This window comes from Scleropages formosus, chromosome 7, assembly GCF_900964775.1.
Source record: "Scleropages formosus chromosome 7, fSclFor1.1, whole genome shotgun sequence".
Taxonomy (NCBI): Eukaryota; Metazoa; Chordata; class Actinopteri; order Osteoglossiformes; family Osteoglossidae; genus Scleropages; species Scleropages formosus.
In genome coordinates, this window is record NC_041812.1 from 10,409,312 (window position 1) to 10,427,732 (window position 18,421).

The following is an 18,421-nucleotide window of genomic DNA, read 5'->3' on the forward strand; positions in this document are numbered from 1 at the left end:
ATTTATGCAGAAAACCCCTCCATTTGAAACCATGGTAATGACTTGGTGATCAGGCATCGTGGAGGTTCACACTCCACGTGAACTGAGATGAGAACTGCTACCGATACCCCGGTAGGCAAGCACTCTGCCACGTGGGGAATTACCGTTTACCGCCGTACTCAAAATAGCTCTACCTGTCATGCAGAGACAGAGTTGAAAGGTCTAACGGTTTCAGTTTTTTGCAATGGATACGGAAAACGCGAGCGAGCGCGCGCACACGCCACCCGCACCTGTTCGTCTGTGAGTCACACATGCAACACGGAGCAGTAGCTGAGCTTTAATGCAGGGAGGGTTTACCCCGATGAGTGTGAGAAAGAGTGTACCTTTTCAATGCAGAGCCCTGCCGGTGTGTCACATCCGCCTTGAGGGGGGTCGGGGAGGTCATGAGGTCCCATCACACACAGACACCTGAAAACCAGCAGATTCAGCACAAAGACCACCCCGCCGGTCCAAACCTCCCAAAACTTAGGTGACACGGTAGCACCGTGGATGGAAGTTCTGACCATTGCCTCTAGGAAGACTGGGGCTTCAAAGCCAACCTTTCTACTCACATGGCCCCCCACACCCCTGCAGAAATGCCCTCTCCCTGCAGGAAGTGATGTTAAACCGATGGTGCTTTTTACAATGCGTCACTAGGTAAATGCAGCCCGGGAGGGAATGTTCCCCAGCGGAATATTTAGAGGATATGGGTTCGAATACCACCTCCTGCTATAGCACTCTTCATCAGGTTACTTACCTTGAATTGATACAGTAAAGATCGTACTGCTGTACGAATGGCTAAATCGCTGTAAGTAGCATAACATTTTACATCACTTTAAATCGGTGATCAGGATTAGTGTATCCTGAGTTTTATGCACCTACTCGTGCGATGAACATCGGTGCAGAAACTGGAACGAAACAAACTAAGTTTTCTTAATCACATGTCTGCAGCTACGTCTCTCTTTCTCCTAATGTAATGCACGCATTGCGTTTTCGCCGAGATGAACGTCGCTTTGGAGAAAAGCGTCCGATAAATGCAAATGCAGGTCAATCTGGAGAAAAGTGTCAGACAAATAGATGTAAAAACGGTGTAAACGTTGCACCCTCAAATCTCACACGGGACCTGCTGTTGCACCGCACCGAAGAAAGTGCGTGAATGGCTACCATAAAAAATTTCTCTAAATACATGAGTGCAGCACTGCGTTATATAAGCCACTTTGGATGAAAGCTTCGGTTGAGCCAGAAAGAAGAAAAAAAAAAAAAAAGCTGCCCAAAAATGAGACGTTCCGTCTGCAGCCGTGCTTCACGATGCGAGCTTTCTCCACAGAGCGCCACGCAACGTTAACATAAAGAGCACACCTCTTATTGAGACGACTGCGTTCATAGCGCTGTCTTCTGGGGGGGGGACATAGTAAACTTCTTGGTTTGAATTTCGCTTTCATTCTTCCGAGGGAACGAGAGCATAATCTCTCCAGACCAAGGAACACTGAACATGTTCGCTCATTTAATCGAATATAACCCCCGAGCGCCCGGAGACTGATGTGAACATGGTTATCGTTAACGTTATCACCAACGGTGGCGTCGTGGACTGTGGGTAGCGCCGGTGCCTCACATCTCCTGTGCTGCGGTTTCGGATCCAACTCGGTCTGTGTGGACTTTACGCGTTCTCTCTGCGGTCTTGTTTGTTTCCACCGGGTACTCTGGTTTCTTCCCACAGCCCAAACACATGTGTTTTAGGGGTGCGCCTTCGTCTTATATCCCATGTTTCCAGGGTAGACTCTGGACCGCCATGACCCTTCACCGGACAAGGGGTTATTCATAAAGAGTGGATGGATTATTGTTACGAACCGTTACTTTTCTGACGCTTTCCTCCAATGGTAATTTACAATGTGAGCTTTGCACTCAGCTACTTACATCGATTTACCCATTTCTACTGCAGGGCACTTTTAACTATATTAACTCAGGGTAAATACCTTGACTGTGGGTACTACAGCGGGACCAGGGCTGCGAACCCGGGTCTTTCGACTGCAAGGTGCGGGGCCTAATCACGACACCACCGGCTGTCCCATGGTTACTGCAGTATTACACTACGCCCATAACAATCCGCTGGCGTTTCCACACCTATGACAAAACCTAAATATGAACAGGAAAACGAAAATCATTTCAGGCAGGAAGCCAATAAGATGTCAGTTCTAATCCCTACCTACTTTACACGGACGGCATTACTGCCATCCGATGAAAGCCACCAAGGAAGACGATTAAGGTGCCACCCTGACCGTCCAGGACTTGGAATGGACCGCCGCATCGGCAGTTCTGAGTCACGAGCGGCGTGCCAGTAGTGCGCGAACACTCGGCCCTGCAGACGGCACGTAACGCACCAGGAACGGTGACGTTCTGGAAAGGCACAACAAACACGCCGAGCTTTGACAGCAGACCCACCCTGCTTTCTGGTACTGATTAAGGGATATGAGCAACAAACACACCTGTGTCACCTGAGCAGGTAATCTGTAGCACTCGCTGTGAAGCCTCTTTTGCCTCAATGACCCCTGATCTGTATGGGATTAAAAGTCATAGTCCTTGGCACTGAAACTAAGAGCTAATTTACTAATTGTCCAGTCACATGATGGGCTAATTGATTTTCAGAGTTCACCTCAGTAAACATCGCCATTGCCTAGCAGCCGACATACAAGTTGGTCGAGCTTTCCTGGTTCAAATTGCGTTTAATGCCCCCTGCAGAGCGGTAAAGGCTCTCGTCAAAGACACGTTTTTAAGGTTATCTTCGGTTTCCTTGAGCCACAGAGAAGCAATGTGGGGGCAGCGGGTAGTCTAGTGTATCCAATCTGATATGACGGCACTATAAAATTATGGCATTCATTTAAAATTAAAATGCGGTCAATGAATAGAGCCGACATAATGGAAATCCCCAGACGTTTGTGGCAGTACGGAGGGGTCCTCAACTCCCGCATCTACCTGCTCAGGTGTCAGGATGCATTTCCACACCAGGGCTGGAAAGCGGGCTCACGCGGGAAGGGAGGCCACGCGCCGCCGTCCTATCGACGCGCTCCGTTCTCAGTGACGGCACAGGCCCTGCAGGCGACTCCTGCTGCTCCGCCCATAAATCAAAGTCACCGTTTGGTTACGAAACAAGCCTTTATCCGGTCTCACGGGGGGGGCAGGAAAACGGCGACTAACAAAATCTGTTCCACCTGTGGTCAATCGCGAGGCGTGCACTCGGATTAAGAGCGCGGTCACAGCCAAGCGGCTGTCTGGCAACAGGCGGTGGTCCGATGGACAAGGTGAGCGAGGCCAGGTGTGTCAACTATAAACACCCTTTGTGGGCAACATGGTTTGACCCCTCTCAATCCGTGGGGGGTCAGATTAAGGTAAAGCATCTTTTTTCACCGCGATTCCTGCCGCTGACAGACGCTGTGTTAGATGGCGGATAAGGGGCGGCACGTCGCACAGTTGGCAGCGTCATGTGGGCAAAACAAATCCTTAAAGGTAAAGAGAGGAAGAGCAAAGCACGCAGTGTTTTCATATCAGGAGCAGCTCATAGTGTAGAGGTTAGAGGTGCTGCTCTTAGACCCAAAGGTTGCAGGCTCAAATCCCAGCTGTAGTTGAGCAAGGTGTTTACCCTAAATTGCTCCAGTAAAATCACCCAGCTGTATGAATGGGTAAATAATTGTAGGTAACTTAACAGTGTAAGTTGCTTGGGAGAAAAGCACCAGATAAATGAATAAATATAAAGGGGGGGGGGGGTTTAAGGGGCCACAATAAGGAAGAAGACCTAAGGGGTCTGGGGGCTTGTGGTGCACTCAACTACTCTGCTTACAACATGTCACCCTGTAGCTGAAGGTAATGGGTTTGAATCCCACCTCCTGCTGTAATTCCCTTGATCAAGGTATGCACCCCAAATGAATACAGTAAAAATAACTCTGCTGTATAAATGTGGAAATAAGTATAAATAGCTCAGTGCAGAAAACTAACATTGTTAGTTTCTTTGGAGAAAAGTGTTATAAATGCAAAAGAGTTCTTACAGAATGGTGTCGCTCATGTGGAACCACTTCTCGTGTGTCATTCAGGTGCTCAGGGATGAGAATTATTACTGAAGAAGTGTTTCTGCCCACAACACCTCGCAGAACTATTTTTCCTGCAACAATAAAATCGAATATTTGTGCACACCACAAATTCAAAAATATAATCACATAAAACACAAACTTCAGATCCACAATTTGAATCCGCACGAGCCCAAACTACGATACAGGTTCTAAAAACACATCCCTCACATTAATACTACCGGTCTGAGCAACAATTCCACATTCCACAAAATACACATTTTAAAAAACTATCGCAAGCAAAATGAAATATACCTTTGCGAATAATTCTAAAGCGCACCAGCCGCCCACATAACTCACGTTAAAATCACAACTCAGACATACACCCCATTCTCACATTAAAAACCTTTATACTTCAAGTTCAATATTCAAAATAAGCAAAAACCCAAACATGTGACCACATGAGAACACAGTCGGTTGTCGCACGCTGCAACACGCCATGTACAGCATGGCCAATAAAACACTCATCTCAGAACAGCTAATTATGAAAGCCGCATCACTGCCTTTAACAACCCCTAAGAAAAATAAAACAAATAATACATAACATCACAGCACAACATACTGCTACCCTGAGCACGTGGCAGCTTTGCGGAAACCGACACACAAAGCACGGGGGGTTCGGGTTCGGGCAACACCCTCATGCCCTCCACCACTGTCCAGACTCATAAGAGAAGCAGAAAGTTCTGGAAATCAGAGCATTTACTGGAAAGCCACCGACACGGAGGCAACACTGAATAAGGAACAATATTCATCCAGCGGGGTTTACCTGTTTTTCAATTCGTAATTAATCTGCCCACACATTTTAATTATTGCTCATTTGGATATTAATCGGCATCGCAGTGTAGAGTTGCCGTCGGAATTTATCGCTGCGTTAAGATTCTTAAGATACCTTATGTTCAAAATGTTGATTAATGTGAGGCGAGTTATGTTAATTTTGAGGTTTCAGTGTCTGTTAGTAACTGTGTTAACACAGGTGTGTCGAGTGGTATTAATAGATGTCGTTTGTCGGAACCCGTGTTATTGCAAAATTTGTGCAGAAATGCCTTTTAAGGTCTTCCAACGGATTTTGTTGTGGTATTAGGCTTAAGAAAGGAGTAAAACCTAACAAGACGCACCGTCCCGAGGGGTGGAACTGGTTCCAGATCACAGACACGAGAGGTAAATTACTGTGCTTTTACCCCAAGAAGCTAACTGGTGCCGCAGTCTAAAGTGTCCCCTACAGGTGGCGCCGGTGAGCGATTATGAAATATTGCGACGGGCTGATTTTCGGTTGCAAAAGAAACGCCGCCGCTCAGCTGACAGCCAACACCTAGAACGCGTCCAGTTGGAAAGGCCAGAGCGTCAGCCGTCGGCGAAAAGTCGGGCGCGTAGAAATGAGATTCGATCAACTGTCGGCGAACCCCGTGGCTCGGAGCCCGGGGGCCTTCGCAGAGGGACCGTGTGTGTGTGTGTGTGTGTGTGTTGGCGGTGGGGATGCTCCCAATAGCAGACCGAAAGGAGAGCCCCCTATTCACTGCTGTCAGAGGTAGAGGGAAAGCGGTAGCCCGCCCCGCTCGCCCATTCTACAGCGTCTCTCCCCCCCCCTCCGCAACAGTCGTTCAGGCATTCGGAGCGGCCCGGCCCGACCCGGCCCGGGCGAAGCGCATCCGGGGACGCGCCAGAAAGCGTGCGAAACCGACTTCCCTCATCCGTCCCGAAAAAGCCTCGTTCCGTCCGAGACGGCGTTCGGGGAAGAGGCGGCGCCGCGCCACATTCACGCGTCCTGCTGCGTACCTACAGCTATTTTCATTCCCACCTTCCGACACAGCTGTTGCTCGACGCGGCGCGCATGCTAAACGGAGAAAAGGTCATGTGAACGTAAACATCTACAACTGCTGCATAAAAAGCGGAGGGGAGAGCGGGGGCACACGTTTCATTTCCATTCAAGTTCAAGTTGGTTTTTTTTTTTTTTTTGCATAATATCAGCAGTCGTAACGTATACCTGTACAGAAATTCAGCAAGTCGAAGGAAGGGTGCGTTTCCAATTTATGCAAATCAAGGCCATGTTGTCATGCAAAATGTTGCAGAAAAGAGCAGCCATATTGAAAGTGGCCCCTCCCCCATCCACCGGTGATGTTTGAAAGTGGGCTCCACGATTGAGACCCACCTCCGCTGCCGTTTTTTGTGTGCGTGCGCGCGTGTGTGTGTGTGTCAGATGCCGCCTCCTTAAAAGGGATGTCGGCGCGAACCCCAGCGAGGCGGCAAATACACGCGGAGCAAGAATCGCAAAGACGGGAGGAAGCGAAATCGCCCGCCGGGGGCACCGGCGAGCGAGGCCACCGGGGTCAAAGGTGAGCCGACGGGGGCTGAGGACCTCGCGTGGTAGCAGGATGAGCGAGGACGGGAGGGGGAAGGGCTCTTTTCCTCTCCCCCGCCAAAGGAACTTGCTCAGAAACATGCTGATAAATGACGGCTTCCCTTTTTTAGCGCGACTCCTCCTTCCGCACGCGCTCTTCCTTATTGTTGTGAATCAGGACAATATGCTCAGAAGGTTTGGCCAACTTTATTGAAAGCTAATGGAAGTGGCTCATTTCAAAATGAAGCCCTTAAAAAAGTGCACGGATCGCAGACTTGTTACCGTATGCAAATATTCCATATTCGGTGATAACCAGACTTTCGCATATTAAATGCGTCAGTTCTTTGATTCCCTGTGTAGTGTAAATTATTGTCCCTTTAGTCATGATATGTAGCGTGGATTGTTTTTTCTTTTATTCCTGATCGGTTGTCGAGGTTATTATTCCTTTATTCGTGACCTATATACCGGATTATGCGTACTGTAGATGCGGGGGAGCAGCATGGACCCCACGCAGTACGGACCCTCACCGCACATTCCCAACCTGCTGGCCTCAGTGACCATTACAACCATGGGTCAGCGTCGGGGGGGCCCTGTCCGTGTCCTGTGGTCAAACTCACTCAAACGGGCCATTTCAACAGCCTCCCTACAGCCGCTGTTAAATATAAGAAACATTTCTGATCGGACGAAAGGCTGAGCGGTGGGGTGTCCGCATCTGCAGGTTTCGCTTTCTTTCACGGATGCAGATCAGGACGGGACGGAACCAGACACTGTCACGGCACGAAGGAATCCAGCAAACCAATTTTAACGCCTTTACCGCATCTCCTGGGGCTCTTTGTACAGGAAGTGTACCTGGCCTCTGGGGTACAGGTGGGCTGAACCGGTACCGCCCAGCGGCAGTCCAGCGCACGCACCAACCCTGTCTGCAGGGACTCGAACCCGCGATCACCGCACTGTGTCTTTGCAATGGAGCGAAGGATCGGACGCAGCGCTGCTACATGACGCCACTGCCCGGCTCAGCCTGGGACTTGAACCTGAACCCTGCTGGCTCCCAGCCCCCTGGCATCATCACCACCACCGACCCTCCGCCGTCCTTGTGCTACAATGAATGAAATTATGAGGAGCACAAATGTGCGTAAACAGGCGGGAGGAGGCTCCCTCTAACAAAGGCACCACCTCAGTCGCACCACCACCTGACCCCCATCCCCGTCCGTCACAGCGTCACGTGATCTCCGTCTCAGGACCACCTGAACCCCTCATGCACCACCACGTGACACCCCCCCCCCCCCCCCCCCCCCCCCCCCCCCCGGCACAGCGTCACCGCCAAAGCGGACTTATTTCTGAGCGTGTTACCCTTATGTTCTCATCTTCATCGCAACGTGAAATCCAATCCAATGTATCCTTCATAGAAAAATGAGCTGCAGCTCGCTTTCGGGGGAAACTAAGCGACTGCTAAATGAGTAAACAGAAATGTAAGTGAATCTAACGCTTATATGGCTCGAGCACAGCGACTAAAACTGAATAGGAGAGAAACGTCGCGGTGCAAATTGCTATCATTACACGGAGAAAGTAAGAGGAATACGACAGCTGTTAGGGTTATAACTATAAGGGCTGTGAGATTTGTGACGCGTCCCCGGCGGCGGCGGCGGCGTGTTCGCTCTCATGTTTATTCACAATTAAAGACGAAAGTACTAAAAATCCGATTATGCTCCTATTACATAATATAATATAACACACTGTATTATGACAACACCTTGTTCCGCAGTACCTAGGTGTATCACCTTGCTTACCTGGCCCGACGCCTACAGGAGAGCCCCCCCCCCCCCCCCGGGCCCCACCTGCACTGCAGCACGGCGGCCCGCGCGCCGCCATCGCCCCGCGACCACCCGCGGCACGTGCGCACCGCACGGGGAGGGAAATAATAATAATACTAACGGCGATGAGGTCGACGACAACAACAAAGAGGGGTTGGGGGCGCGGGACCCGCACCGACGCGGAAAGCGCGAGTCATCGGCAGCACCTCCACGCGCAGCTTTCATTTTCCATCACCTTCCTGCAACCCCCCCCCCAGCCCCACGCGCGCGCACACACACACACACACACACACACACACTGCATGATCCGACACACGGCAAAACACATTACTAAAAATGAAAACAAAACTCCGTCCGTCCGTGTCAGAAAACGAGCCGGCCGGCGCCCTTCTCAAATGAAAGCGTCGCAGCGCCCAGGTGCGGGACGCGGGAGGAGCCGAGCTCCACCTCCATCATCTCCATCACCTCCATGATCATGCCCATCATCATGATCATCTCCATCTTCTCCCTCTACCTGCGCACGTTGCCATTTGCTGCAGCCGCGCGGCTCCTCTTCCTCTCCCTCCTCCTCCGCCTCCTCCCCGGGTCCCCTCGTGCTCTCGGTAGCGGGTCGGCTCCGCGCGCGAGCTCCTCTCGAGATGCGGCTCTCGGGTTCCGCTCTGATCCCGCACATGAGAGAGCGCCGTTCGCCGTTCAGGTGAACAGGAACACACCTCCCGCACACACGCGCGCGCACCTCCCTCACGCGCACCTCGTCAGCATCGGCAGGAAACACCTTCTGCTCAGTGTGTTCATTAAAACCGCAGACGCCTAAAACACACTTTCACCGTTTAAATTTGAAAGAAAGAAAAGAAAAAAAAAAAAAAAACTGACCGATGATGAGATCAACAGGCGAACAATTCTACCCAGACATGAAAACAGTGAATAATGGGAGAGATTCTGGGAAAAACAAGAATAACGCGGCGACACATCACACCACCATTAAACATATTAAACCGTTATTCATTTATTTAAAAAAGAAAAAAACTACAAAACATAATAAACATCATTTAAACATCATTACAGCATCTGCAAAAAAAGACCAAAAAAAAACCAAAAATCGGTAATTCTCTCAAAACGTCGTTAAAAATGTACTTTTACCAACTGGATTACACTGCGATCAAGCTCAAATCTATTTTCGCTTCGTTCTGAAACAGGTTTCTTGAAATCTGAAATTGCAAAACTACTGGCAGGAACTTCCAAAAGACAAACGAGCGCAGAACACGAGCGGAATAAGTGCAGATGCGCTTATTCACACAGTTCTTCTTTCCGCCAACAAGGAAAAACAAAAACTGTTTCAAAGATGAGTTTTTAAAGATCTGCTCCAGATGGACCAGAACTCCTTAAATAGCGCTGGGCGGGAGCGCGCAGTTCACACGCACAGACAATAAGGGAACGACAACGCCCTCCGTCCCTATAATAAATAGTACCGTCTTCCGGGGAGGGTTATACACGCGCACTTGTGCCCAGCAGGTAAGGCACCTCTGTGACAAACACCAGCATCACCACTTGCCTCATTTTCCTGTAACCTCTTCAAGCTGGACATGCCGTCACATTTTAGTGCAACTATGTCAAACTGCACCAGCAGTCAATTTTAAGTGTAACCACTTCAAACCGGACGAGCTGTCACTTTTTTACAAGAACCTCTCCAAACGAACCCAGCTGACATTTTTTTTTTTTGCTATACTGGACCAGCTGTCACTTTTTTTATTGCAACTCCCTCAAGCTGGACCAGCTGTCACTTTTTTACAGTAACCCCTTCAAACAGAACCAGCTGTCACTTTTGTACCGTAACCCCTTCAGACAGGACCAGCTCACTTTTTTTTTTTTTTTTTTTACTGCAACCTCCTCAAACTGGACCAGCTGCCTCTTATCTACCTGCCGCACGGCTCTGTCGGTGCAAAAATAACCACTCAACCTAAACATTACCTAAAAAGGAGAAGGTGTAAGTCTAGAAGAAAACCTTCCATTACTCGCAGGACTGAAGCATAATAACTAATAAAAACCATACAATTAAAGTTTAAAAGTCTTTGTAGCAAACAGTGTCCATCATACTTGATCTCAGTGCTCGGGGAGAACTGTCCCCAACTAAGTAGACCATCCCCTTGACATTTTTTCGGTGTGTGTATATATAAATATATATGACAGGTGTTCATCTAACAGCACGCTGCGACGGGTAGAGCCATTTCACACAGTACTTAAAATGAAATAAACTAAGCGCGTCCGCTCGCGCTGCCGCACTGATCTGGAGATCCGATGAGTTTCAGTTCGCTAAAAGGCACCAGAAAGAAGCGAGACGAGCGCAAAGTTGGACACATCCAGAGAGGCAGCGTGCCCATCCGCCGGGAGCAGCGCGAGCGCGCCGCGCGTCTAACGGTCCGCCGCGTCTAACGGTCCAGGGACGCGCTCGGGCCAGGCAGGTATAACGGTGCGCCGCCCGAGTCCGGGGTGTCACCCGCCGCGCGATCTCGCCACACTTTAGTGCACTTTAACTCGCCCGAAAGCCACTCCAAGTGGCCCCAAAGTGACGGGGCGAGGATGTGGGGGGCGTGCGCTCTTTTTTCCCCCACTCCGCCGCCGGGCAGACGCGCGATGGCGGCCGTTCTACTCACCGTGGCTCCTGCGCGGGTTCGCCTGCTTTCTGCGCTTGCACCTGGGGCCATCCGCCATGATCCTTTCACTGAGTGTAAATGCTGCAGGAGAGTCACCTCCTCTGCCCCCCCCCTCCTCCTCCTCCTCCTCCCCCCCCCGCCGCACCCCTCCTCCCCGCACTCCACCTCCCCTCCCGTCCCTTCTCCTCCCCTCCCGCACCTGGTTTGCGACACTTACTTTACGGCATCACCTTCTCGTCGCTTGCACCTCTAGCCACCCCCACCCCTTCCGCGCTCCCTGCCTCCCCGGTCTGGGACGTCGGACCCCCCCCCCTTCCTCCTCGTCCCCCCGCCCTCTTGGTTGTCGTCATCCGCGCGGCTGCCTCAGCGCTCGCGCACACGCGGAGGGAGGAGCGCGTGCGCGGGCCGTTCCGTCCACAGGTGGCTCATTAATAGCATTTACTCAATTAGTTTCGTTTACACACTGCAGAAGTAATAGAACATGTTTGGTGGGACGCACTGCGATAAAAAGTAAAAATGTAAACAAGGAAATTCCCACCTCGCAGAGCAGGAAACACACACACACACACACTCATGACGATCGAGCGCGTTAACCCTTAGCAGCCAGCAATGCGTCCCATGTGATGTATGAACTGCTGATTCCTGCGGGATTTACGAAGCAACTTCGTTTTTACACGAGTCCACGAGCGCATACGCGTTACATACTGATACTTTCACTAACGCATGTCTAGTTTTCACCAAGGCAGGTAAAACTGAAAACCTTCTCATGACGAAGCATTCAAGAAATTCAAATAAGCACCGGAACAAAACAGCAGTACACATGAATGAATATTCTTCATAGGATCATCTTTCTGTCTTTTAAAGTGAACACGTGGAGAGGTGCCAGGTTTCAAATGTAACACTGTTTATGAAAGTTATATGAGTGTTCCACAGAAGTGTTTAGGTTCGGATGGAAAACAGCAAGAACAGCGACAAGTCTTCAGGAGGACTGGAAACGCAAGACAGTTTTTTCCTCTTGTCCACCGACTCCGTATTTGTCCATTTTACTTCCCTCTCGTTTCGAAATTCAAACTAAGCCCCACAGTGCAGCGAACCACCAGTGAAATGCTGGCCATCGATACCTTCATTATAACCTACATATTGCTAACAACTCATACAGAGCCCTCTAATTGTTAAAATCACTCCAAATATCGATGAAAAACATTTATAAAGGCTAGTAAGTACCTGTTTTACAGTCACCAAGGCTACGAAAAATAACAGCAGGTGGTGTAAGGGTCAGATCCATGGCCTTGCAATGTGAGTCCCACCTCCTGCTGTAATACCCTTGATCAAGGTACTTACTCTAAACTTACAGTAAAAAATTACCCAGCTTTTATAAATGCGTAAATCATCTGTAAGTAGCTAAACGCTAAGCCACTTTGGAGAAAAGCATTCCATAGATTAATACACAATAAATAACAACACTTGAGATCTGTAAAGATTTATGGTTAAGGGTACAAAATCAGATGGAAAAGCTGTATAAAACAAAAAAAAAAAAACAAAAAAATGCATTATGTCTTTAGGCATTTCCAGAACTTCTCTGTCACTTGACTTTTTATATGGATGAAGATGAATGAAGAGATTGTATGTGCAGGAGCCATCATGAGACACTCGACCATGAGTGAATATATTGGCTTGGCTGTTCTCAGAGAAGAGGGATGTGCGTGTGTGCGTGCGTGCGTGCGTGTGTGAGAGCCTATGGGGCACTTATAGAACACACAGAGGCACTGAAAAAACTCCACAGGTTGACATTCCATTAGATGCTTCCAAATATTGTTTGGAAGGAGCATAATCACAGGCCTCAGCCCATCTAAGGAGTAAAAGGGGAAAGAGCAGATAGCATATAAGATCAAAACGGACTGTGCAACCAACACACCTCAAGTCTGACGACGACCACTTCTAGGTTGCTGGGGCATCTGCTGCATGTGATTGTTTAGTCAGTCAGTCACTCGGGGGGGGAAGAACATCTCAGTCGCTGTCCTTTTACATGAAAAGGCCCCACAGCAATCAAGGGACAGCAAACCAGCTCCAGGAATTATGAATATTATTCAGATTTTTCTCCTACCCTAATCCTCAAGTTTGAAAATCTCTTCTTAGTTCTGTCCAATAGTGTGGTGGAATGAACTTCCTCTCATCTTCAGAGCTGCTGAATCCCTCCTAGCACTCAAGAAGGATTTCAAAGTCATCTCTTTCAGAGCCATTTACATTTTTTCATTTAATGGATGCTCTTCTTCAAAGCAACATGCATCTCTCAATAAAAAAGTGAATTATATCAACAGAAGGAGCAATTTGGATGCAGACATGATTCTTAGGTATGGTCAATTTGTCATACACCACCATATGAAGCAGTATACATCACACAAATAGATGCATATAGGCTTTCCATTATTAAACAAATTAGTAAAAACTATAAAACATAACAAACATGCACATGTATATTGAGCACTTATGAGACCAGTGGAGAAATGAGTCCGAAAGAGGGCAGTTTTGAGAAACTCTTAAACGTAGGGGGAGATTCAACAGTTCTGAGTAAGAGGTGGAGGTCATTTCATCACGTCGGAGCCGGAACCGAGAACCTTTGTGCTTTTGGACCCCTTGTGCATGGGACCACCAAGCAGACGGAGGTGGAGGACGTAGCAGTTTGGTTGGCGTGTAGCGAGTGATCGGCTCTTGTAGATGTTGGCGAGCAGATCTGTTGATTTTGTAGGTCGCAACCAGAGCCTTTGATCCGGGTGGCCATAGGAAGCCGACGCGGAGAGACGAGGAAGGGAGGATACATCGGAACACTTCGGCAGGTCAAACGCGACTCGTGCGGCGGCATTCTGTACCATCTGGAGATGTTTGATGGCAGAGGCCAGAAGGCCAGACAGAAGGGAGTTGCAGTAGTCCAGGTGGGATATCACCATGGCCTGGACCAGGAGTCATGTAGAGTTTGTTGTGAGATAAGGATTCTAAGGGGATCTCTATGTATGATAACAGTACACAGAGTTCATTGGAAGTCGCTTTGGAGAAAAGCATCTGCTAAGTAAATAAATGTAAATGTAAATAAAGGCCAATCATGTTATGCGGGATGTATCTGTAGGACCGAGTTGTGGCTTCGATATGTTAAAAGAGCAACAGACCTCAGTCGATCGTTCCTCCCAGGGTCTTGGCCGATGAGGCAGGTGAAATGAGTGAGTTGCCCAGCTTGATAGTCAGTTCTCAGCAGGAGAACTCTCAAGCTGTCCAAGAGAAGAGAATGAAATCCACTGGTTGACAGTATCAAATGCTGCAGACAGGCTAATGAGGATGAGGACCGAAGAGAGGGAGGCCGATGTAGCCATCTGGAAATTATCTGATAGGGTGAGGAGAGTTGTGTCAGTGGAATGCCCAATTTTGAATCCAGACTGATACCCATGGAGGAGATCTTTTTGGATGAGGAAAGCAGATAGCCAATCACAGGCTGTCCATTCCAGAGTTTTTCAGAAAAGCTGGCCTGTAGTTCTGGACTGAGTCTGGATCCAGAGAAGGTTTCTTTAACAGCTTGAAACAAGAGCAGTCTTGAAGGAGGATGGGAAGCAAGAAGCTGATCATCCTGGAGATATAAGTTGCAGTGAAATGTCCTGTAGCAGAGACAAAGGGATCGGATCGAGGGAGCAGGTGGTGGCTCTGTATGACAGCTGGAGGTTGGAGATTTCAGTTTCTGATGGGATTAAACGTGGAAAACGTGACTTCTCAGAGAGGTCCAGCATGATCGAGGCAGGTGGATGCTGAGAACTTGTCCGTGATGGAGTTGACTTTGTCTCCGAAAAACAAGTTTAAATTGTTAGCGGTGAGGGAGGAGGAGGAGGGAGTAAGGAAGAGAAGGTGGAGAAGAGTGTGTGGCTTGTCAATTGCACACTGCAGTTTGTTGATGAAGGTGGTTTTAGTTGAGGAAAAAGAGTGGAGGATCATTAGGAGTTCCTTGTAAACTTCCAGGTTCAGCAACCAGCAACACGGTGGCATCAGACAGACAAGCTATGCTTCAATAATCCCGTATCTGTGTCTAAAGCTCTTTGTTGTTGATGTGCTTTTGTTTAGTTTGTTGTACAGTTCTGAAAAAATGAATAATTATTAAAGGTACGTAAATGTAATTCATTATGCACTTTGGTCACCTGGTATTTTATTACTTAGTAAGACCAACAAATACCTTCATGCACATTGAATTAACACCGTGGAACAGACAGAGCAGCAGTTACAGAATAAACCGCACTGACTGCCTGATTTTGTCACACTCCTGGTTCACTCCTGGTTCTTTTAACTGAAATAAACTGTGAAAACAAGACACATTCTAAAAATAAATACTATTTCAAAAATGCCAGGTTCAGATTTACATCAGTACTTCTCTACCTAGTTCACGCTTCGTCATAACATTTTCACTTCCATTTCTGGAGCAGAACTTGAATAAACTCCAGTTTAGATTAGGTTTTAAATCTTGGTATTATGCCAAAGAATGACTTGCATACACAGTAGCTCCATTCTGCCCGCAGGCCTAGCTCCATCTCCAGGCCTCTTTTCTAAGCACCCTGCAGGGTCTTGGGGCTTTGAGGTTCCCTCCTGGCCCCTCCACACAGCCATCCTACCTGCTTCACCTTCATTCTTCACCATAGACCTCTGACTGCTGATATGAACTATCAGAACAGGTCCCAAAGATTTACCTCTTCAGATGACACCTTTGCACCCAAGACTGCAGTTTCCTACCAAGGACTGGACAAATCCAGGTATTGAAATGAACTGCTGGAATGTAACTGATTAGAAATTGTTTACCTTAATTTTTCCATACCTGTGCAAACCTTGCTGACATGACAACGGAAGACTTTGCTGGATGAGTGATCGTGGAAATCGATCACCTGCAAAAAGAATGAAATGCAAAGCTTATGTAAAATCTGACTATCCTCTGTTTGCCATGAAATAGACTTTATGGCACCTATGAGCAATGTATGGCATTTAAGTAATTGTAAAATTAAAGAAAAGATAATATCTGCCCTCATGTTCAGACACATTCATCAATTTCAAAACAGTCATTTTATCTGAGAGCAGCATAACACCAGGGTCAGCAGGAATCCAGGATCCAGGTTCGAATTCCACCTCCTGCTGCAGTACTCTTACCCTGAATCGATACAGTAAAAATTATCCTGCTGTACAACTGGGTAAATCATTGCAAGTAGCTTAACATTACAAGCCATTTTGGAGAAGAGCTTAACAAAAATAAATAAATGTTAATATCATGTAATACCGAACAGTTGTGCATTTCAGAAGTTTTGAGAATTAAATACAGAAGAAAACCACCTTGTTCTGACATCTGGATAAGACGTTTCTCTCTGGAAATGTCTGTAGAAAATAAAAAAGGCTGATTTCATGCGGAGCTGTTTCTGGAAGATGCCCGACACGTGGAAGAGTCATCCAACCCAGCACTAATACAACGCTGTGGCCTCTGCTCTGAAGGCCAGAAGTATAAAAAGAAGTCAAGCGAGATTCTTGCTGCTCGTTTAATATTTCCATGAGGCTGCATTCCGCTTTTCCACCAATAAGGACGATCAAAAAAAAAAATAAGTCCGACTAAAGGAATATATTTGCCGAGCTTCATTAGGCTTTCGAAGACGACCGTGCCCCGGAGGCAGGCCGGCTGACCGGCTGTAGTTACGGCGCGCGCTCAGGGTTTGTGGATTTCTTCAAGGAAGGTGCACAGGAGAGTCGATGCATGCCTAATGCACCTGAACTAAAACATTTCATTACTGCTTCTCCATCTCCTCCACAAACTGGAATCACAAAAATACTGTAGCTTGCATAGACTAAAGATGAAATGTCCTTAGAAAAAAAATTAAGAAACAGAAAAGTTAAAGCACAATAACTCAGAATGGGATCATTTTCATTATGCCAAAAAAGAGTAATTCAAAGGAATTAAAAAAAATATATACAATAGCATGTATGCAGGCCTTATAAATATTTAATATGCAACCATCCCATCTACCAAATCACTTATTCATGTGAAGGTTGTACTTTACATACTGTGTACTAGAACACATGCAGGCAGTATAAAAAGAAAGTGAGTATTATCTAGGTGCTCAGTACTTCTGTGGGTAAAAAAAAACAATATTTGGTGTATTTTACATTATCTATGCCATGTGGTAAACGCATTTGTGTTCTGTGTACATTTCCTGGAATCAACGGTGAACATTTGGACCTGGGGCCCGAAGGGCGGGGGGGGTTTCTCTTGGGAGGCCAGCCAGGAAGCCCCTGAGCACTAACCATGTGACCTGTCACACGTGACAGTCACACGTCTAAAGGGTCAATTAGATCAGCACCTGGGTGGTCAGGTGTATCAGCTGTGTCCCTCCCTGAGATCAGAGCGGAGACACAGTGAAATCACCAAAGGCAGCAAAGGTACAACTGAAGAAAGGCAGTCCGCTCTCCACCTGTCATTTTCTAGAGAGACGCGTGAAGGTATTGGACAGTGGTGAGCCGTACAGCAAACCTGCAGCGAGCATTTCATGGTGTGGAGGAGCTGGGGAGATATGTGATGTGGAAACAATGTTGTTGACTCACCTATCACCTGCTCGCGATTGCACACACCTGGGGCAGATAAACTCAGTGAACCATGTGACCTGCTCACCACAAACCCATTTGGTGCAACTGCTGTTACTTCCTGACAAACCCTTCCAGAACGCTAGGTTTCATACAGAAATGTCAGACATATGTGTTTACTTCTTCCACCTCTGCTGACACTGGCTAAATGTTGAGATTTTAACATTTGCCATCCTTGGAAATGGAGAAGCTCTAATGCAGGCTGCAAAAAAAATTAAATAAAATAAAATCCCACTGAAGGCCAAGTGACACCTGCACGTGCAAACTGCTCCTTTGCTCCACTTTCATGGAGCTTTGAGTGTTGGCCTAGCGAATGCCTGGTGTGCCCTGGTGCACACCCAGGGGTCCATCTCTCCATGCGGCTGCTCATCACACATCAGTGGCTCGCTCATTTAAGACCCCTGTTGTTCAAACCCCCGACACAAGTCAGCTAAATAATGGGTGCAGTCAATTGACCGTGTGACACCAGCACATTAGCACAGAGGAGGCCTCCTGCTTTCAAGCCATGTGTGTTTATTTTTGTGCTTTAATGTTGGTTGTGGGGTCCTGGGGAACGTTTAAACACCTATTACATCTGAATCCCACACTAACTGTGCCTTGTTTTGCTTGTATTAAAAGAAGTTGTGATAATATTAGCTTTATAATATCGGTTCCTGCTCTCCGCTATGGAAAAGGCTGCCGGGAGGTAACACGACCATCTGACTGGCCGAGCATCTAAGTCATTGAGGTCCATCTCATACGACAAGACTGTGCGTACCAGCCGACCCAGGATCATTTCTCACCTCCCCTTTCACTTCCTGGTGCAGGTAAACATGGAAACGAGAGTAGCGACCACAGCTGGGAAGAGGC

At 47.9% G+C, this 18,421-nt stretch overlaps 1 protein-coding gene across 4 annotated transcripts in view; it reads right to left on the reverse strand.

Annotated features, from left to right (window-relative positions):
* LOC108937578 (zinc finger E-box-binding homeobox 1-like) overlaps nt 1-11,035 on the reverse strand; it is a 38,216-nt gene extending 27,181 nt beyond the window's left edge. For 3 of the 4 annotated variants that reach the window (XM_029253341.1, XM_029253340.1, XM_029253338.1), the window contains exon 1: nt 10,931-11,035. In XM_029253341.1, the coding sequence (XP_029109174.1) occupies nt 10,931-10,988 (58 nt within the window). In that variant the 5' untranslated portion in view covers nt 10,989-11,035. Of the gene's footprint in view, nt 1-8,793; nt 9,017-10,930 lie in introns of those variants that run through there. The other variant, XM_029253339.1, reaches the window with a different exon arrangement.
* Between the last annotated feature and the right edge of the window lie 7,386 nt (nt 11,036-18,421).